This window comes from Anopheles stephensi, chromosome X (assembly GCF_013141755.1).
Source record: "Anopheles stephensi strain Indian chromosome X, UCI_ANSTEP_V1.0, whole genome shotgun sequence".
Lineage (NCBI taxonomy): Eukaryota > Metazoa > Arthropoda > Insecta > Diptera > Culicidae > Anopheles > Anopheles stephensi.
Genome location: NC_050201.1, coordinates 18,310,507 through 18,333,381, shown reverse-complemented (window position 1 = coordinate 18,333,381; position 22,875 = coordinate 18,310,507). Strand labels below are relative to the sequence as shown.

Genomic DNA, 22,875 nt, shown 5'->3' with positions numbered 1-22,875 from the left:
TCGGTAAAAAAAAATTATGGGAGGAAAATAAATTGTTGAAATATTTCTGAAATTACTGGAAATGTTTCACCTTTTAACTGATTTGTGAATGATTTCATCAGCTTTGAGATTTTTTTCAAAATTCGTTCAGTTGCTTGCCATTTTGATTCATCGAAGAATGCTTTGACAAATTTTGCTTCGTCAATTGACAATTGTAGGCGTGCATTGGTGCATATTGCGTGGTGTAGGTTTTGTTGTTGAAAAAGAATGGCATTTTGTATAGAAGCAAAAGGCAATTAGCAGCACTCGGAGAACAGTGCGATTCTGTCGGAGTGTCAACCTTTGACCACACTGTTCATGGGAAGTTTTAGTCTTTCTTCTATTTGTCCTCTAGGATTAGATGAAATTGTGATTCATGTGCTGATATTCTCATTAATTTTTAGATGTGGTTGAATCTGCTATCGACGATACATCTGCCATCGACGTAGAAGACCATATCGCTTCTTCTTCTAGTTCTAGTCGGTGAAAATTACCATGAAATGTAGGTATTGTTTTTATTCTTTCGACGGTGTCTTGCCCGCGCAACGAGTGTAAGAAGGAGAAAAAGCATAGCTTCGATGTGTTCGATTGTTGTGTCAAAAAACTTATCGAAAGTCAACGAATAAAAGTCAAAAAAAATTTGAACGAATAATTTAAATTGTTGATTTATTTCATTTAAAAAGTGGTTGGTTGAAACGTTTCAAAACTCCGCTGAAAATTGTCAGGACCGTGAATGAAACATTTCACATTTATGGTTTGTTTGTTATAATTATGGCACGCTTTTTTTCATCCACGAAGTCTGTTAATTACTGCTGTAAGTGTACATATAAGTCTACATATACGACTCCGTATATAGGTCGTAGTAAGGTCGGATATCGCTTTTTGGTTAAGTGGGCACGCTACTTTTCATGCTATTTCATTACCCAACTGACATTTTATAGCAGGCTTATAGCGGTTTTCGAGTTCTTTTATCTAAATCTCTTACCTTTATCTTGCCTTAGCGAGCAGCAGATTTAGGTAATTATAACAGTTCGAACGCGTGGTTTCACGTAGTTTTTTCTTCCATTTTCTTCGGATCCAAGCTGTCATAGGCCAGAGGCGCTATGGCAGCGCAAATCAAAACAAAGCAAACAATAAAACTCAGATTAGATTGTGATATGAATTAATGATTTTTTATTTATTTCACAAACCCGTTCATGTTTCTCACTCTCCGTTGTACTCCTCGTGTTCGCCAATGTTCCTTTAGGGGAAAAAACAAGACGGTGAGTTGAGAAATGGTGCTCTTGGTCGTACATGAGATGCTGAACCATACCTCAACTCTCGCCGAAAACATGTTTCGGGAAGCGGCAAACACGAATCGATCGTCACAAAGGCAAACTCCAGACTACCGTAGCTCACCTACACGCAAATACACGAACAATCATAACACCATCTGCATTCAAACACCGGGTCATGCGCTTCGGCTTGTCCGTGCGCGTGCGGCATCCTCCCTCCATCACATTCAGAACACGACTGTCGCTCAGCGTGCTCAGGGCAGAGCGAATAAAGAAAGAGAGAAGCAAAAATTTGCAGGGGTGTTCACACGGTTTTATAATGCGCGCTGCATGCCAGTACCAAAACGGCGCGCGAGGAACAGTTCGAGCGCCCCTGCACACGTGTGTTCGCTCTCTCGCACTCAGGGGCTCTCAAGCGGAAGATCATGGTACGAGCAGTGCACGGCACATTGCGGAAAGCGAGAAAATGTTTGAGCGCCACTGCACGCGAGAGCGAACGGATGTGTGCTGTGCTGCTCGTTCCAACGGCAAACTGGTATGGTGCTGAGCTGCTCTAAGAGCTTAACGAGCATTCGCGCATGAAGCGAGCAGTTATGGCGAAGATCGCGCAATTTTTTTAAATTTAAGTGTTTTTGTATTACAAATGTCAGTTGGGCATCGAATCAGCTGGTTATATGTGTTGTTTATTATTCTCGATGCAATAACATTATTTTATGATTTGTTTTCTTCTATTCTGCTGGTCAATATCGTTCGGAAAGCTTATATAAAGTGACGAAATCAGGATATTGTAGTGTGTCAGTGCTATCTGAGGTGATTCTGTTTTATATTTATTACTGTTTGTGGTGGTAACGATTCAGCACCTCTATGAACAGCGTAGCTTTGACTGTATCGGCGTCACAGGCGGTGCCGGCTTGCATCCCCGAACTATTGGTTGATCCGAGATATAGGACCGTTACACTTTTATGCCGATCTGCAAGCAAAAAACAATTCCAGATTTTGCTGCAAAGGATGCCATATGTGCTGGATATCTCGCACGCGGAATGGGTGCAGCTGTTCATGAAGTTTGTGCAGAACGAATAAAGCAGTACTGGATTTGACGGAATCGTTTTGTGCATCACCGTGCTCCGTCTTGGTCACTATCCAATGGGATTGTGTGTGTTATATGTTCGATTAAACACATTAATGATTAATTGTCATCAAGAGCACAGCAGATCGAGCTCAAGGTGTATGTATTTAGAAGGTGAATTTTTGTCGATTTGACAGGGCGACATTTTAGTCGAGTTATGTTAGAGTTTGTTTACAAAAACATATGGTATGGTGCTACAAACATGAACAAACAGCCTCGATTCTCAGTCGCTAATTTATGGGTCATCTTCGCATATTAAGTTAAGAGTTGTCCCACAGAGGATTGACGATATTTGGTTGCATTTTTCGTCAAAAAATCGCAAGCGATACCTCCACCGGCACCTTCTACGACGCTTCTATCACTCTTCTCAATACCCTTCCCCTTGATGACCAAGGAACTGTTATGTCAGGTCGCGAAATGTCAATTTGCTCTAAACAACTCTACCTCCTATATCCATATACCTTGTGTCCGACCGAGAAATCGCTACTCCGACACCTCCTCTCAACTCACTTTGTAAATACTGATCGAGAAGTTACGCTATCTGTCAAATTGGCTGTCAAATCTCTGGTTTGTTTGCAAATAGCAACACAAGATTGTTACTGCTAGAGGGAAAAGTTTGTTTAAAAACGCTGAATGCATTATTTTTCACGGATGATGGTATGATGATCATACAAATCTTGCAGCATACAGAAGGGGCATTTGTTACCAGGCATTTTGAATTACCAGATAAAGCGTAAGTGAAAACATGTGTGGTGGAAGTGACCATCGATTGCATTAATACGTGGAAGGATGCTAAGAGGTGTACACCCTGAAGACGGGCAGTGGTTTACAGTATGGCTAGTCAGGTGGTTGCTGGCTCTAGTTGCCGGAGAAGCGCATACTGCACTTTGATGAAGAGCCTTCCGAAGGGTGTCGCAGAGAGCGTGTCGCATGTCGGCTTCGCGCGTGGCCCGGTATTAGGAGATTGAGTGTTCCGTTGGTCATAACTTAAATTATGCGTGTTGTGTACTAATCCTTGTTAGATCAACAGCCGTTGCCTATTTTTATAGGTTTTCATGATTTTAAGTTGTCCAATATTATTACATTACATGTTGATTGTTTAGATTTATTCAAAATTCGAAATTCATTTTGAAATTCTCTTCAAAATCATGATAAATATAATTTTCAGACAATTTTTGTTTCTTTTACGGCCTAATAAAATCGTTAGATTTACTTGAAATGGTTTGAGTTTTTTTGAATTATATGTAAAACAAGTTAAGAAATATGTTTATATTTTGATTTGTAACGGGCATGACAGTTGTTACCATCATTTTACGGGTTGACAAATTTGTTGCGTTGCGATACCATTCCGCCATGATAGTCGGTACATCGATCGATATATTTATCGACTGATGGTTAATTTGGTTCACGATAGGTGTCAATTATTGGTAAAGTGCATGTAACAACGGTGGTTTTGTCGGTGCTAGCAGAAACACCTGCACACTCCTGACAACGAACACCTACCGCACACTCGACCAAGTCAACATTCCAGATCGAGCAATAGTGCTGCTCGTGATGGTCCCGGAAGCACGGTGAAATATTATTTGTTTATTTAAAACATTATAATTCAAGCAATTATTTAATTTCAGCTTCAAGCACCGCTGTTCATTGCAGCATGTCGACGCAGAAAAAACAAAACAAATCTTGAAAAGCAACTATCGGCTGATGTACTTTGTGCCGGATCACCATTCCACGTCGGAAAACGTTGCTAGAACTATTCAACAAAGCACACGGACGTGATCTCAGGGATCAACAAGCAGCAAGGGGAAGGAGGGTGTCCATCTAGAGTCTTTTACCGATAATATTATTTAAAAAAAAATTATTTCTTGCTTTTCTTTGTGATTATTTATTCAAGTTTGCCTAAGTTTATATTTTTATTGCATCGCAAGAAATCAAAAATAGAAGAGTTGCACAATTGGTTAAATTAGTTTTTTTGCAATGAAGTACCGTCTCAAATATAACACTTGCCATGTAGCGAGACCTAATAGGCAACTCATACTAAAAATGCTAAAGAAAAGCACCCGACTGTTCGTTGATTCTGTAAAATGGTAATAAAAATTACGAAACATGAAATTTAAAAAAGCAGCAAAAAACATAATTCTAGTTCGTTACTCACCATTCGTATCACGCATTTCTTCCTCCCGTTTTCGCATTAACGCAAAATCCTGCACAATAGCATCCGACAGATCCTCAAGCCGTTTTAGGTCAACTTCCAAAGGTTTTAATTTTGCTGCCTCGCCGATCTAAAAATAAACGACGAATGTCAATATATTAACATCACTCCATAATGTAATTACATTAATGTTAGTCCATTTATTTGAATTGCCAAGAGTGACATAAATGTGCTAGAATTAAGGGGGTATCTTCTAGCAATACGGCCAGGCCGTTCTTTATGAATAAAAAAAGGGGGTATCTTCCAGTATTACGTTTGGTTATGATACGAGGGGTTTTTTTTACACGCAATCTCGTACAGCCTAAAATAGATAAATATCATTAATGGACACAAATATGCAAACCGAGTGGATGAATCATTCCTTCAAGCATAACGAGTGAAGTGGAATAAGCTTCGAAGAAATTTAGCTGTACAAAATTTGAAGAACATTCTAATCTTGGAAGCAATCCTGTGCTTAAAAAATGTTGAGCACAGTCTGGTCTTCTTCTTACTCTTGGCGAAGCTTAGACAATGCCTACCATTTCTGACTTACTACACTTATTGATACCATATAGTTAGATAGCCAGTCCTCATTAAGTAGGTAAACCCATATGACATTTGAGCCCTGCTCCTGCCGTGTGAAGACTGGCCCGTCCTATAAAAAGTACGGGTTATTATTAAAGAAATAGGGAAGCAATGATGCTGTTTACACATAAATGAACATATGTGTGTAATCCGTCTGTTCCGTTGCGGGCGGAAGAAAATAAGCAAGAAGGTGGGAAAAAAGACAGTCTGCATCAGTAGGAGTGTAATGAGAGTAAAGGATCATTCGTTTTTTCAATAGTGTTGGTAAGAGCGATCGGCTGAAGGAAGAGACGAAGATCACTGCTCTAGGAGAACGGGCAAGCTTATAAAAGCGACTCAAGGAGGAATTTGATTGTAAAAATAAAGTGTATGAAAAAAGGAGATTAATCTAACCAGTCCACTACTCGTCCTGTGCAACATATCCACCGGCCGTATTCGGATTCTGTAAAAATAAGTACAAACTCTCTGCCGTGTGTAGTCAATCTCAGGTAATGCGTTTACTTCATTAAGACTTTAAGTATAAGAATCAAGATAGCGAATCTTACGGACAACAGGGTAAAGAAGCAAATAATATTATAATTCTACACCAGAACATTTCTTTAGAACAACGTTAACAAAGTGTTGTACCGGATCAATGACGTATAATTCAACATCAAAAAAGAATTTTGCCTTTGTTAATATAAGCTATTTAACGTCTAGCTCATTCTTTGGCTATCCCAGATCATGCCCGTACGAATTGATGTATGCTGGTGCATGCAGCATTGGTACAACATTTTGAAGAGGAGTGCTAAATTTATAGACTTACAATTTCGATTTAAAAAATAAACCAATATAGGCATAGTAGTAATTCAATGTTCCGGAATTACAAAAAATCAGTTAACATCAACGAATGGAATGATCAAATATGAGCAATATTATTGCAGTTAGGGGTTTTTTTTTACGTTTAGGATTGTGGATTGTTATTCGGGTCTTCTAAACTTTACTCCTGAAAACAGTCGAACTTGGTTTTGTTCTTTTTTTTGTTTAATATTCTTCTACATGTATAAACGACGGGTTTTTTTCTGGATTTGCTAGGGATTGGATAAGAGTGACTGGTTTGGAAAAGTACCGTTGTTTACTTTCAACATTCTTGGTGGAGACTTGGTTAAGGTTGAATTTGTCAGTTGAGCTAAGTGGTGGACAAAAAGTAAAGGAACAAGGAAAATAGAAATGCAAATGCAAATAGAGAATGCTTGGAAAAACGTTTGTCCATCACTTTGAGTCAGTGCATTCGTACAATGACGATGATGGAGTTGTTTTCCTCGTTGATATCGATTATTCAGATTACTGTGTATTATCATTAAAAAAATCTTTTATTTTCCCGGGTCATCTGAACGAAATGCTTCACTTCGTTTCCATCTGGGGCAGATTTAATCGTCCTATGAGTGCCCATCCCGAAGGTGACACCAAGCGTGCACGCGAAAATCAGTTCAATCCAAAATCGTGAGAGTGGCAGACGTATTGTACCGTACTTACACCGAATAATTTGAGCCCAATCAAAAATGGAACATAATTGTCCTTTGAATAAAGTAGTGAAACTTCCTAACAAGGTACGATATAATTAATTGTTTGCTTTTGCTTTGATATAATGCAACTATACTGGTGACATTATAAATGATTAAAAAACATTATGCACCATACCATCTGAGCTACGTTTTCACGGCTGGAAAATCGCACTGTTAAAGTCCATGCAGGCTATAGGAATTTTTCCCACCACGTCAGTAGTCCAGTTGGTAAAAGATTCGAGAAGGCCCCCCCCCCCCCCCTGACAAAATTTGGGTAAAAGACTCGAGAAGGCCCCCCCTAGAATCTTTTGTGTGCAGCACTGTGGCCAGTCATTTTTATAGCACAAAGGGATTTTTGTATGGTCAAAACTCGTTTGATAACAACATTGTGCATTGTTCCTTAATACTGTTACTGGCCAGCGAGTAGAGCATGATAATATACATTGTAAGAAGTGATTTGAAATGTTATTATTCTTATTTTTCCTCCTTTTCTGAATATCTATGCCCGTGACAAGTATCCATCGAACCTATGTTCCGCTACAGTCCGGGAACACCGTATATGTTTTAAGCCTGCTTGGTCACTCCTAGCGTGACAAAAAATTATTACGTAGCTCCTGTAATCCAATATAAATGGTCAGGATAGAGGGAGGGGGATTTAATCGAATAATAAGCAATATTTCATTCGAATTTTTTCAACCATTTTTGACCACACTGAAAGCACATGGTGAAGCTTTCGCAACGTGTACTGCGGTTTGCATACTGTTAGGCGTAAAACGTATAGTGACGAACAAATTTTGTCAGGGGGGGGCCTTCTCGAGTCTTTTACCAAAATTTGTTAGGCACTATCGGATATACGCCTAAAGGTATGCAATCCGCAGTACACGTTGCGAGAGCTTCACAGTGTGCTTTCAGTGTGCTTTCAGTGTGGTCAAAATTGGTTGAAGAAAGTCGAATAAAATATCTTATTATTTGATTAAAACCCCCTCTCCGCTAACCCTACCATTCATTTTGGCTTACAGGGGCTTCGTACTAAATTTCGGTTGCACTAGGGGTGAACAATCGGGCCTAAAACATGCACGACGTTCTCGGACGGTAACGGAACAGTAAAACGATGAATACTTGTTACCGGGCATAGATATTCAGGAAAGGATGAAAAATAAGATTATCAGCATTTCAAATCGCATGGTACAATGTATATTATCATGTTCTACTCGCTGTCTATTATCAGTATTAAGGAACAATGCACAATGTTTACATCAAGTGGGTTTTGACCATATAGAAATCCCACTGTACAACAAAAATGACAGGCCACAGTGCTGCACACAAAAGATTCTAGGGGGGGGCCTTCTCGAGTCTTTTACCATTTTATAATTACATACAAGCTAAGTTGTAATTTAAGCATTCTCTTTCAATTAATATCCTTAAAAAAAATTGGTAAAAGACTCGAGAAGCCCCCCCCCCCTGACAAAATTTGTTCGTCACTATACGTTTTACGCCTAACAGTATGCAAACCGCAGTACACGTTGCAAAAGTTTCACCATGTGCTTTCAGTGTGGTCAAAAATGGTTGAATAAAGTCGAATGACATATTGCTTATTATTCGATTAAATCCCCCTCCCTCTATCCTGAACATTTATATTGGCTTAGAGGAGCTACGTAATAATTTTTGGTCACGCTGGGAGGGATCAATCAGGCTTACAACATACACAGTGTTCCCGGACTGTAGCGGAACATTGGTTCGATGGATACTTGTTAACGGGCATAGATATTCAGAAAAGGAGGAAATATAAGAATAATAACATTTCAAAACACTTCTTACAATGTATATTATCTTGCTCTACTCGCTGTCCAGTAACAGTATTAGGGAACAATGCACAATGTTTATATGAAACTTGTTATGACCATACCAAAACCCCACTGTGCAATAAAAATGACAGGCCACAGTGCTGCGCACAAAAGATTCTAGGGGGGCCTTCCCTAGTCTTTTACCCATTAATTACAAAAAAATATGTTTTTTATCGGTTATTTTTTAATATTTTTCAAGCGTTACCCCAAACCTTTGCGAACGCTTCAGCAATCGTTTCAAATTTGACATTTCAGTTCAACCTGGCCATCCTCCACATCAACCTAGCCTGTGCCTAGCTCAACTTGACCATAGTCCAGAAAGGGCAACAGATTGCCAGTTCTTCCTGGCAATGGTTTACTTCATCCTGACCATTGCCCAGAAATGGCTCGCACATCGTTAGTTCTTCTCAGAAACCCTGTAATGTAAATAATGGATATTACCAAAAAAAAACAATTCCACCATCTTCAATATTCCTGCGTCCAGAAAGTGACCATGTTTGGTTGGGCCGTATTGCCCGTCGAACCATTTGTTCTGCACGTACGACCGCGAAAATATTCATTAATACTGAAATGATTGATAAATAATCACAAAATGGATAAAACTCGAAAATCAAAGAATTTATAGCGTATTTTGCTTGAAGCTAAAAGCTTTGTTGGTCAATACGGCGACAAGCCGTCATACTAGAAATATAAGAAAATAAAATATTTGTTTTCCTTCACTAACTCCCCCGTTGACTCCGCTCCTGGTATGGAATCAAATGCGTTTGACTCGGAAAGGGAGATTGAGCCACATGTGAAGCGTAAACCTGGTTGCCCTAGGGCCGCTCTTGCCCGCTTTGCCGATCCGTTCTGCACTCGCAAGATTTGCTGCGGAAAATGCAGAGGTGCTCACGCTACCGAGGAGTGCAAAGCCCCATCCCTAAAATGTTCGCATTGTCGGGAGGAGTGGCATGAGGTTGCATTGTGCCCTGTGTACCGGAAACTGCAAAAGGAGCAGACCAAAACGGTAGCCGAGCGGGCACGCGACTCATACAGCGGTGCTCTCATGGGAGCAAACGCAACGAATCCTTTTGCAGTTTTGGGTACAACTGAAAATGGCGAGCCTAATTCGACTGCACCTGAACAGGGGCCACTGGGATCGTCAAAGATCACGAGAGTGCCTTACAAGAAGGTAAAAACGAAGATAAAAAAAATAACCTTTGGCACCACAGCGCCACACTAAAGATTCTAATCCCGTCCCGAGACTCTACGCTGATCCCTCAACTTCCACTCCACAAATTGCCAGGAAGCAGCTCAAGAAGAAGCGATCTTCTCGGACCGAAACTCGCTACATCACACAGTGGAGCTGTAGGAGTTGGCATGCTAAACTCATTCAAAGCATTAGTGGGCGAACACAACTGCGATGTGTTTGCCCTCTGTGAAACTTGGCTATCGAATGACATTAAACTAACCTTCTCGGGATATAACATAATCCGTGAAAATTGCGTTACTATGGGTGGGAGGGGGGGGGGTACTGATTGGTGTTCGAAAGAGTCACACTTTCACCAGAATACCCACCCCTAGACAAGAAATTGTTGAAACTGTCGCAGTTAAGGTAAAACTGGGCATCCTTCACGTGACAATTGCATCTATTCATATCCCCCCGATAGCCAACAATGAAAAGGAAAAAATTGAAAAGTTCAAAGAGGATCTTGGAAATTTAGCAGTGGTTTTGCCTGGACCGCTTTTCATCCTGGGAGACTTTAACTCCCATGGAATCGACTGGGGGTGCGATAAGGATGACTTTTGAACTCTTATCATCTGAGATATCTGCGACAGATTTGGTTTTTCGATTCTCAACTCAGGAGAGGTAACTAGGAGCAGTGACCACTTGCCGATAGAAATTTCCTACATCAAGGGAGGATGTCCAGTAGAAGGAATCCCCGTTAAATGTGACTTAACGAGGAACATCGACTGGACGAGATACGGCGAATTAATAGCCGCTTCGCTTTCACTTGACTTGGAAGATTTGTCTCCTGTCAAGGAGTACAAAAAACTTGTTTCATTTATAAACAAGTGCGCCCCTAAGGCCCAAACAAGGCGCTCCCACCAAGCAAGGACATTTAAAAAACCTCCCACTCCTTGGTGGGACAAGGATTGCCAAGCGGTTTTTTCCAAGAAGCGTGAGGCATTTAAAGCCTTCCGGGACACGGGCTCGAGGTCCTCATATGAAAAATATAAAGTACAAGAGAGAACGTGCAAAAACCTGTGGAAGGCGAAGAAAAAGGGTTATTGGCGTAAATACGTCAATAATCTAGACCCTGCCACTTCACTTAATTCGCTTTGGAGAAGGGCTAGAAGCATGCGAAACAGCAACAACATCAATAAGAGCGAAAGCTTTTCTGGCGAGTGGCTGTATGAATTTGCTCACAAGCTTTGCCCCGATTTCGTTCCTGCGCAAAGCTTTACACAACATGCGCCTGGTAGTAACCCTAGGATGGATTCACCGTTCACAATGGTAGAGCTGTCACTTGCTCTCCTATCAAGCAAAATTCCTCCCCAGGTCTGGATCAGATTGGTAGCAAATTGCTTCAAAATTTGCCCGACATAGGGAGGAAATGTCTGTTAAGCATCTTTAACAATATGTTGGAGGTCAACAGCGTCCCGCAAGAGTGGAGAGGAGTGAAGGTTGTCACTATCTTGAAGCCTGGCAAACCGCCATCAAGACACGACTCGTATCGGCCAATATCGTTACTGTCGTGTCTGAGGAAACTCCTTGAAAGGATGATTCTTTTTCGGTTAGAAGAATGGTTGGAATCAAACAACCTTCTCTAGAATACCCAGTTTGGTTTTCGTAAAGCCAGGGGTACTAATGACTGCTTAGCCCTTCTGGTTACAGAAATAGAGCTTGCTCGTGCACGCAAGCAGAACATGGGATCTATTTTCCTAGATATACAGGGGGCATTTGACACAGTATTACCATACAAGCTGAGTCAAAAAAAAAAGCTAAGGGCTTGGTCCAAAGTTGAATAACTTTCTATTCAACCTTTAGTCGGAGAAAGCTATGTATTTCAACAATGGTCATGTTCAGCTAAAGCGGACTAGTTTCCATGGACTAGCACAAGGGTCCTGCTTGAGCCCCCTGTTATATAACTTCTATGTCAGTGAAATAGATGCTTGTCTAGCACCCAACTGCGGCATTAGACAATGGGCTGACGACGGCGTAATATCATTTGCAAGCAGGGACGCCGTCGAAATGCAACTGGCTTTACAAAGCACTTTGGACAACCTTGCCGAGTGGTCTGAAAACCTTGGTTTCAAGTTCTCTGCAACGAAAACTGAGATGGTAGTCTTTTCTCCTTTTAGCGACACGACAAAAAACAGAGAGAAAAGACTATTTGACACGAAAATTGATGTCTTTTTGTACGGTGAAAAGATATCAACTTTCGACCATTTTCGATACCTTGGTGTTTTGTTCAATTCAAGGCTAAACTGGAGAACACATATCACCCACCTGGTGTAAAAATGCAGTAAAAGAATCAATTTTCTAAGTTCAGTCACAGGTTCTGGTGGGGCGCACATCCATCAGACGTCCTGCGACTGTATAAGACAACGGTACTATCCGTGTTGGAATATGGAAGCATATGCTTCCATTGGGCATCCAACACGCATATCCTCAAACTAGAGAGGCTACCGTATCGTTGTCTTAGACTCGCACTAGGGAGCATGAAATCAACACACAACATGTCCCTAGAAGTGATGACCGGAGTGATGCCGCTGAAACTACGTTTTGAAATGCTGTCGCTTCGCCTTCTAGTCCGTTCTTCGGTATCAAATCCACTGATCGAAGAAAATTTTAAAGCGCTTCTAGAGACAGGTTCTAAGAGCAAGATCTTGAAAATCTACGAAGATTTTGTTGCCCTACAAGTGCATCCTAGCGCTCCACAGGCATTAAACCGTGCTGCCCTTCCTGAGACCTACAGTTCCCTTTTAACACAACAGATTCCTCGTTGCACGAGGAAATTAAGACCATACCGAATGATCTTCGCCCGATGGTAGATCCGGGCATTTTCAGGGATAAGTATGGTTATTTAGACCAATTGAGCCAGTATTATACTGATGGATCATCCTCTAAGGAGGGCACCGGCTTCGGCGTTTTTATTGAGTCCGCCGAAGCATTTTTCAAATTGCGGGAGCCGTGTAATGTCTACACCGCAGAACTAGCCGCAATCTTGTACGCACTATTGATTATAGCAGCGAGACCTTCGGATCATTACTTCATTTTTACAGATAACCTTAGCGCTATCGAAGCACTACGATCCCCGAAGGCTGTTAAGAGTCAGGATTACCTTACCATCAAAATCATAGAACTGCTTGACTCCATGTTTGACAAGGCGTTCAGGATTTCGCTAATTTGGGTACTTTCTCATTGTGGAATTCCCGGCAACGAGAAGACAGACTCACTGGCCAAAACAGGCGTCCAACAAGGCGCATTTTACGACCGTCCAATCTCGGCCCGAGAGTTTCTTCGCCTACCACAGCAACTTTTCCTGTCTCACTGGCAGAGCATGTGGGAGGCGGATGATCTCGGGCGATTCCTTTTCTCGATCTCTCCGCAAGTGTCCCTGCGGCCTTGGTAAGGTGGGCTCTCTGTAGACCGGGCATTCATACGCATGATGTCTCGACTTATGTCGAATCATTTCGCGTTGAATGCACATCTGCAGCGTATAACTCTGGCTCAGACGAAGGTGTGTGACTGCGGTGACGGATTTCACGATGTGGATCACCTTCTGTGGTCCTGCGTGGAGTTTGAAACTGCAAGACCCTCCTTGATGGGCGCAGTCGAGAGCATCGGCAGACGATCGGGTATAGAAATAAGAGAAGTGTTGGCGACCAGAGACCTCGCATACATCTTCCAATTCGCCAGAGACAACGCTCTTATCCTTTGATTCCGCATCCTCATTATCCTTCCAATCCATATCCGCCATTCCTTTTTTGTTATTTGTTGTGTTGTCTCTGTCTTGTGTCTTGTTTTATGTTGTGCAACGTGGAATACGTTAATGGAGCAATTGCATTCGAGGGCAATTTTCATACTGCCGTTAAAAGGAGGCAGGTTTGTGTTTTTTTTTTTTTTTTGTCTGTAGTCGTTACTCTGTTAATGGGGTAGGAACCGAGGCTCCTCTCGAGGTTACATAGGCTCTCCTACCCAACTCGTATTCCGTCGCGTCCTCGTCGTACAGAGTGGTAACTTTCCCCACCACATATCCAAGCTAGGGTACACGGGCCTGTCTCAACCCCTTGGGCGGATGGTGGAGAAAGGCTAAACAGGAGGGGGTGGGCAGGCCAGGCAACTGGTCTATCTGTACGTCGGGGGGGTAACCAGACGTAAAAACCGAACTGCCACGAGGCCCTCCAGAGGTACCTGGGGGCTTGAGCGCAGGGCCAGTCACCCTGCCTCAAGTAACCTACCGACTAGAGAAAGCTTAAGCAATTATACGATATCCGGATTTCACGATAACATACCCCCGCACCGTCCAAAAAATAATATTCTTATGGGCTCATGGAACGTACGCACTCTCTACAGAGCCGGAGCCTTGAAGCAACTTGATGACGCCCTAGCCATACTGAACATGGACCTCGTAGCTCTACAAGAGATCCGTTGGTTAGGGAATGGTGTGCATAACAGGTGTGGCAGTAACCGCTACGACATTTAATTCAGCTGCCACGACCGCCACCATATGCTCGGAACGGGTTTCGCCGTCGGTCCGCGGCTGAAATCCGAAATCATCGGCTTCAAGGCTATCAATGATAGGCTATGCACCCTGCGCATGCGAGGCAGATTCTTTAACATCAGCCTCATCAACGTTCACGCCCCTACCGAAGACAAGGATGAAGAGGAGAAGGACCTGTTCTACGGCCGCCTCACAAAAATCATTGACCAGTGTACCAGGCACGATGTTAAAATCCTCCTGGGGGACTTCAATGCAAAAGTCGGTAGGGAGCCAATGTACCGCCAATACATTGGAAGTCACAGACTACATGAGCACAGTAACGACAATGGTAGTAGATTGGTCCAGTTTGCAGCTGCAAACAATCTGGTTGTGGGAAGTACCAAGTTTGCGCGCCGAGACTTTCACAAAGCTTCGTGGGTGTCTCCGGATGGAGCCACTTCCAATCAGATAGACCATGTGTTGATTAGCCGCCGAAGACAGTCGAGCTTGTTGAACGTCAGAATGTATCGAGGGGCCAACATCGATTCCGATCACTTGTTGGTTGGCTTAGTGATTTGTTGCAGAATCGCCCGTCCCCGCGTCAATGGGGGCGAAGTTAACACTCAGGCTCGGTTCAACACGGACTCCCTAAAGGACAGTCACGTCCAACAGGCATTCAAATCCGCTTTAGGTGAGGCTCTACTACCAGAAAACGAATATGAAAATACGAGCGAACTGTGAAGCAACACCAGATCTGACTGGTTCGACGAAGAATGTAGACAAGTGACAGAACGTAAAAACTGCGCATACTTAGTAATGCAGCAGCGGCATAGAACGCGGGCATGCGCAGAGGAATACTCACGGCTCAGGAGAGAAGAGAAAAGAGTTCACCGCATCAAAAAACAACTTTGGGAAGAGCAGCAGGTGCGGGAACTACAAGATATCAGAGTGCGTTACGGACCAGGAAGAAAGTTTTACCAGGAGATAGCAGGTCGCCGAAATAACTTTAGACCTAAGGTGACCTGCGGTCGGAATAAGGATGGGGATCTGGTCAGTTACCAGCCAGAGGTCCTCTCGCGATGGGCTCAGTACTTTGATGAATTGATAAATGATCAGTTCGACGAACAGCTAGAGGCTCCACTAGCAGATGATATCATGCCACTGCCACCTATCATTGATGAAACATGAATGGCCATCCGACGGCTCAAGAACAACAAGGCACCAGGCACCGACGGAATAGTAGCCGAACTGATCAAAAACGGTGGTGCAGCACTCGAACAGGAAATTCATCAAATTATTACTTAGGTATGGTACGGTAGGTACGGTGTTGAATACCGTCTACAAGATCTCCTCCCTAATCTTACAAGATCGACTTGTCCCATTCGTCGAAGAGATAGCCGAAAAGTATCAGAGGATTCCGAAACAGAAAATCAACCACTGCCCAGATCTTCACGATGCTGCAAATCTTGGAGAAGATGGCGGAGCAGCGGCTCTACTCCTACCATCTCTTCATTGATTTTAAAGCCGCATATGACAGCATAGCCAGGGTAAAACTGTACCAAGCAATGAGCTCCTTTGGAACCCAGGCCAAGCTTACCAGGCTTGTAAGAATGATAATGGCCAACATCACATGCCAGGTGAAGGTGGATGGAAAACTCTCAGGACCCTTTGCTACCACCAAGGGCTTGCGCCAGGGAGATGGGCTTGCCAGTCTCCTCTTCAATCTGGCGCTAGAGAGAGCCATCCGCGAATCGGAGGTGGTAACTTCGGGGATCATCTTCTATAAGTCAATGCAGAACATGGCATACGCTGATGACGTAGACATCATTGGTTTGAGGCTCTCATATGTAGCAGAAGCTTATCAAAGGATCGAGCGTGCGGCACAGAACCTCGGGTTGGAGAATAACGAGACGAAAACCAAAACGATGGTGGCACCACCAGCGGCCCTTCTAACAAACACTGATTTACGCAGGGTGATGTACAGATAGGTGACCGCACTTTCGAAGTCGTCCAAAACTTCACCTATCTGGGGTCAAAAGTCAGCACCGACAACAACATTCATGTTGAGTTACGCGCAAGGGTGCTGGCTGCCAATCGGTCATACTACAGCCTGAGGAAACTTCTCTACTCTAAATACCTGTCGCGACGGACGAAGCTGGGACTGTACAGAACATTTCACATACGCCTCTGAGACATGGACTCTGTCCAAAACTGACTAAGCCCGCGTTGGCGTTGATGCGTCCGCCAGAACGGCCGGAATAACGGATTGGCAGACGACAGCGGTAAACCGTGCGCGGGATCGAGGATTGTTGCAGAAGGCCAAGACCGCAAAGCGGTTGTAGCGCCTGATAAGTAAGTTGTCTTTGTCTTAAGGGTTTTTTGTAGCACCATGAGTGATCCGTTTGACGGAGCAACAGTAACTGGGGCCAAAGTCGACACTGTCGTAAGAAGGGAGGCAGACTTTTCTGTAGCAGAGTTCTTCATCTCTGCCTGTGTCTTGCTGGCGTTGGGTTGGGAGGTTGTCGGCGGGTCCAACCCCGTGATTAGCAGAGACCCTGCAGTTGCGGGATAGAACTCGCCGATAGCTTTTAGTTCGGTGCTGGCCTGGTCGAGCTTGGGCTATCAGTGCTGAGCATTTTGAGAAACACTGTGCTCTGGCAAAGGTTTGTGCTGTCCATATCGCTGTTTGTTTGTTTGGTTTTTTTTTTTTCATCACATTCCAGAACCGATACACGGAAGCAAGTTCCGCTCCATACACTATACTACCATCAACAAATCAATAGAAATCAATAGACCCGGATCAAATCATTGATACAATTTTTACAATAGAGCTTGATATCCACACTGCAATCGCCACACACCCACAACCGAGCATGCCCGGGATAAAGCAAAATAACAGGGAGGAAATGCCTTGTTAACGTTTGTGAACTTGTTGTCGTAAACATATTCGGTGTTGACAATACGGCGTCAAGCCGTCTTATTAAAATTATAACTAAAATAAAAAAACCTTTTTTACTTAACACTAACTACTGAATTGGTCTAATTGCAAAAATCCCGTCACGATTATCTTTCAATATCAGTCATTTTTCTGTTCTGTTTTCAGTCTCGTTCTGTTTAGTCTTTTTTTTTGTGCGTTTAGTAGGATACATAAATTTTGTTCCATAAAATGTTCCGTCTCGAGGTGTCAAAAGTGAAGCATGCAATAATTAAAAATCAACAAAAATTTGACTTACCCCTTCATAGCTTTTGGTCTCGATTCCTTTCTTTACATCTAGAGCAACCTCTTGTTCTATTCCTCGATAGCCTGTAAAGTAAAGATTTGTCGTAGAATAAGATTCATAATCGATTCAAAAATATGCAATGCGTAACACTCGTATTGGATATTGTCCGGTGGTATATATATTGGCACCACGATATTTTAATTCAACAATTAATATTTATTGTTTGTCTGATTTGTTTTGCTAATTCCTGCTTGAAAATCAATCCCCCAAAAGCAAAAGCAGTTTGTAGCTCTCGTAGATACCATTGCCAACTAGTTGAGGCACACTGATTATAAAATTCAGCAAAAAAATTCTTGCTGAGCATCATCAAAGAAGTGAATAACTATTTGACAAAATGAACTATGATCAACGTCTCGCACCGTTCGAAGTCGCGGGGGAACGGTCCGGGAGCGATATTACATCGATCCTGTCGTATGAAGATCCTCGCCATTGTCGTCTTCACCAACGGGCCGCCCTGGTTAATATAAGCTTTGCCAGTGCCAGTGTAACAAAATTTATAGCACATTTCCTCCTTGCTATTTTTGCCATATCCCGGACATGCTCGGTTGCGAATGGTTAATGCGTGCTTATTGTCCAGATCTATTGTGGTTGTATTACGTATTGTCAGGTTTTTGGTTCGGTGCAATCGTTATATAGCGTCGATGGTAGGTCTCGCTTGACAGAGAATCACCCATTTTGATGCCTTCCGCCAGTCCTGACCCACACTTTCGAGCGATCGTGCGACAAACTCGCGCTCTACTCTCCCACTCCATGCCTGAACGCTTCCACCATTTTGATGTTAGTTTGTGCTGAAATTAAGCTACACGCACACTTCACCATGGTACCACCTTCCCCCACCGTTCCAGAACGCTTCATCGCTTGAGCTGTTTGTAAATTTCGCCTTGCACACAGTACACTCATTCGCACTCTCACATAGTCCATCACCCTACCCTACGCCTAAATGTTCTGTCGTTCTAAGTGTTGGTAGAAATTCCCTCGAAGTGTGAAGCGCCATTTCACAGATTGCGTTTGCTCAAACGCTTGTATAAAAATGAAAATACCGACTTCGCCATAAGTATAAAACAAATTTGTTTTCATTAACTATATAATTAAACTAAACTAAAACCAAAATATTTCATCTTTTAATCTCACGTGTTCTGAGAAATAAGCCTTTAAAGTATAAACTTTTTTTCTGTTCACCAAAATATGTGATGATTTTGACAAAATTTATACTACTGTATTTAACTAACTAGGATCCTACATTTGAAAATAATACATTTTTTGCGAACTTGAAACTTGTAACTCAAAATAATCAAAAAATATTATTACTATATTTTAAAAAAATATGACGAAGTGGAACTTTCTATAATTTGTTTTAATAATTTGATTTTGCCTTTGAATCAAATATGTTTTGGACTCGAGATAACTCCGGAGGTACAGGTTGCAGCAGTTCGGATTAACACTTGTTTTTTTTTTTTTATTCATAAAGAACGGCCTGGCCGTATTGCTCGGATTAACACTTATGTGTTATGATTTCGAACTGTGGTACATGTCAACAACAAAGTTTGTTTATGCGGATATTTTGTCGAGGCTGATCAATACTACCATCAAGGTAGAAGAAGAATACGTAATCGCTTCAGTCCAACTGGAAGAAGAGATCACAGCAGTACTTCAACATTCTACCGACAAACTACTAATTACATTCAACAGGGTAGCTCGAGCAACAAAACATGACCAAGTTTTAAAGCGTATTACATCATATATACGAAACGGATGGCCAAACAGCGCTAAAGAATGCCAACAGCAAGAAGATGCTGCCTTTTACCGTCGTTAAGAAAGCCTGTCTTTAGTACAAGCAACAGTCAGGAACGGTAGTAACAGCACCTCAACCAGAATTGATTCAAATTCCGATACGACAGTGGACATCCCATTCGCGAACCATCCGAATACCAGCACGATTCCAGCTCTACGTGCTGTCTTAAAGGAGGGAGCTGTTAGATCCGCAGTTGTCAGTCTTAGATCCGCAGATCCGCAACACAACCGTGCAGGGTATCAAGCACGGACGACGCGAACGAGACGAAAGTGTTAGAATAGTAATCTATGCATTGTAGTAACTTTTGATTGATCATACATGTTCATTCAATGTTCTGTTATTGAATATATCAGACGTACTTTTCAATAGGTTATGGGCCCAGGATACGGCTCTGTTAGTTTGAAATTAAAAGATTGAGAGCAGTTTTGTGAAGAATAGCGAATTCGAAACTAGCAGCATCTTTTTCCCTGCCTTTGCGAGAAATTCTTCGAGGATCAGAAAACTACAGCTGTTGGTTTTTCGTCATCAAGATGGTTTTGATTAAGCAGAAAGTCTGGTGTGCAGTGATGGAACCAGCTGAAGGTGAACCGGCAGTGAGCTAAGAAACATCCATGCAAAAGCATTGGCGACGATATGTTTGAGTATAGATTCTAGCATATACGGACTCGTGAGAGATGCCAAAAATGCGAAAGAGACGTGGGATAACCTTCGAAATACGTACGAGCATAGTGGATCAACCAGGAAAATTGGTCTGCTGCGACGGCTGACAGGTATTCCTTTGGTTGGAGCTGAACGAGACGAAGATATCATTTGCCAGACGACTCAACAGTATGTGAACGACTTATTCACAACAAATCATTGGTTAGCAAAAGTTGGGTTCAAAGTCGATGACGCTTGGTTGGCCAATTTACTTATTAAAGGTCTACCGAAGCAGTATGACCCAATGATCCTTGGTTTGGAATCATCTGGAATCCAGTTGACTGCGGATAAAGTGAAAGCGAAAATTTTGCAAAATTTTGCAGTGTCAAGCGAGAATCAAGCTGTGGAAGCGTTCCTTGGCAATTCAATGCTACCGGTGCAAAAAAATGGGTCACTTTGCTTCTCAATGTTTGAATCAGTTTTCTGACAAGAAACAGGAGAAAAGCAAGAACAGTGGTCACGCTACATTTTTCGCGATTTTCAATGCATCAATGCAGACATCAACAGCGACAGAAGAAGAATGGATTTTTGATTCCGGAGCAACTTCTCATTTGTGCTGAAACACAAATTCCTTCCGTCATCAGCGTCCGTCATACGGACGCTGTTAAAATGGTCGGTTGGGTTACTATCACTCGAATAAATTAAATACATAAAGTATTTTTTTTATTCATATAGAACGGCTTGGCCGTATTGCTGAGTATTTATTATAATCCAATAGCATTGAAAGTTGTATTGCAAAAACAAAAAAAGAAATAATCATATTAAATCTAATTCTGTTAATTGATGCCTTAACAGATCATGCGTCATAGTGTATCTTATTTACACAATAATTTAAATACAGTTATTAAACTTGCACGAAATATTCCCATATACAAGTTACAAATTTCAACCAACGCCAGCAACTCGAGTAAAATATGCTGATATAAACCATATTTAGTATTTTAAAGGATAGGCCTACTTTAATAAAATACTTTATTGTAATGCATTTTGAATTGAGTGACAAAATCGCTTCCATTTACGATATTAAAGCATTGCGATTTTACTGACAGATGATGATGCCAGTTCATGAGCCGTAACAAGAAGCTTTGCAGCAAGCCAAGACCTCGGTACGCCTTACATCTTCGTGACTGAACGACCGTATGGTCATACCAGCCATCTAATGGCTTAATACCACGTAGTTGGTCAGTCAATCTTCGCTACGAGTTAACGACCCGGATGGGATTAGAGGCCTGGTTCGGCCGTGTGAAGACTTGCACCGTCATCGCCTTGGCCACCGGACAGCCCATAGATATGCCGTTAGGCATTTGACACACTTGTTCCGGAAACGACCCGATGTTATACAAAACGGCCATAATTTTGTTTCTGCCTAAGAGAGCAGAACAGAACCGACATTAGTGAACACATCTAACACTCTTAATCTGTCTTTCACGGGTTCGCTTTCGCAGCGCTCCATTAAATTAGAAGTAGAGCGGGGTTCAAATCCCATCCAGAGTGCCTCCCTCCCGGTAAGTAGGGCTGACTACTTTACTGCGGGTAAAATTAAGTCACTGAAGCCATAAATGGCAGGCCGAGACATCTCGAGGTTGTAGTGCCAAGGAAGAAGAAAAATAAGTAAATAGTTCGATAGTAAATAGATTGATGCACTCGTTCTGATAAGCCATTTCAGTTGCGCTCATGATTGGTTCGACTGAAATCGGTTCTTCAGAACAACGCCAATTTCCCATATCACAAGTGTGTCATTTGCCTTCCAGCGCTATGTATCTATAACAGGCCATTATAGAATAAGCCACTAACATTACAAATAAGCAACATGATTTTTTTTAAAAATGTGTAAAGCGTTGATTGAAGTGGATTCGTGGCTTAAAAAGGCTTAAAATTCTATCTTTCTAAAGGAGTTTCTAAATTAAAACCAAATAACGATTGGAAATGTGACTGCAACAAATTAAAAAAAAACATAACAGAGTTGAAATGCGTCTCTCTTGAACCCCTTAAAGCCGGCGTGGCATTTAATATGTATAGGTGTATACACAAAAGATAGAAAAAAAATATTTTATGTTGCTATTATTTCACCGAAATATTTGCATAACTTATATGTGTAGTGTAATTTACTTACTTGGTGGTACTTGAGAAATAAAGCATATCTCAAATGTGTCGTAAACTTCCGAAGTAAATGAGAATTTTCCTTTAGAGATGTCTTCTTTTTGTGCCAAAATGTGTCCTTTCGTGTCTCTCACCTGTATTATTCACTATTAGTATTGAACTTTATATTCAATAAACTATACATACCACATAGTCAATCTTTTGTCCCGGTGCGTTTGTTATTTCATATTCACCAGCTACAATTTGATTGCCTTGCATTTCATCTCTCAAACATTTTTGCGTATTTGGTGCTAACCGGAACATGATTGCGTTTGTACGAGGAAACGATAATCCAACTATTATGGTTAAAATCCCTAACAACAACATTTTGAAACCGTTATAACTGTTATTTCAACAATAAATCGTGATCTGGATGTATCGTATGGCGTAGATGAAAGTATTTTTTTTTTGGAAAATGAAGAACAAAATACTTTAGCGACACCTAAACAAATAACACTTTCTCGCCGAAAGATGTCACGAAATTCGTTGAATCGATGAGCTGGCCAGAAAAATGACACATATAGCCTATGAAAAAACTACATATAGTATTTGTATGCCATAATCAAGGTATATGGATATACGAGGTAGAGTTGTTTAGAGAAAATTGACATTTCCCAACCTGACATAAAAGCCAGGCTACATGATGCGAGATGCCAAAAAGATTTCGTTATGCGAAATCTATCCGTTAAAAA

The 22,875-nt window shown here is 41.9% G+C and overlaps 1 protein-coding gene across 1 annotated transcript; it reads right to left on the bottom strand.

The window, feature by feature from the left end:
- Nucleotides 1-3,509: 3,509 nt before the first annotated feature.
- LOC118512878 (transmembrane emp24 domain-containing protein bai-like) lies at nucleotides 3,510-22,694 on the bottom strand. Its single transcript, XM_036057976.1, has 5 exons — nucleotides 22,331-22,694; nucleotides 22,158-22,278; nucleotides 17,506-17,576; nucleotides 4,574-4,700; nucleotides 3,510-4,495 (listed from the first exon to the last, which is right to left on the bottom strand). The coding sequence occupies exons 1-5, from the start codon at nucleotides 22,508-22,510 to the stop codon at nucleotides 4,377-4,379; spliced, it is 618 nt and encodes a 205-aa protein (XP_035913869.1). The 5' UTR covers nucleotides 22,511-22,694; the 3' UTR covers nucleotides 3,510-4,376.
- Between the last annotated feature and the right edge of the window lie 181 nt (nucleotides 22,695-22,875).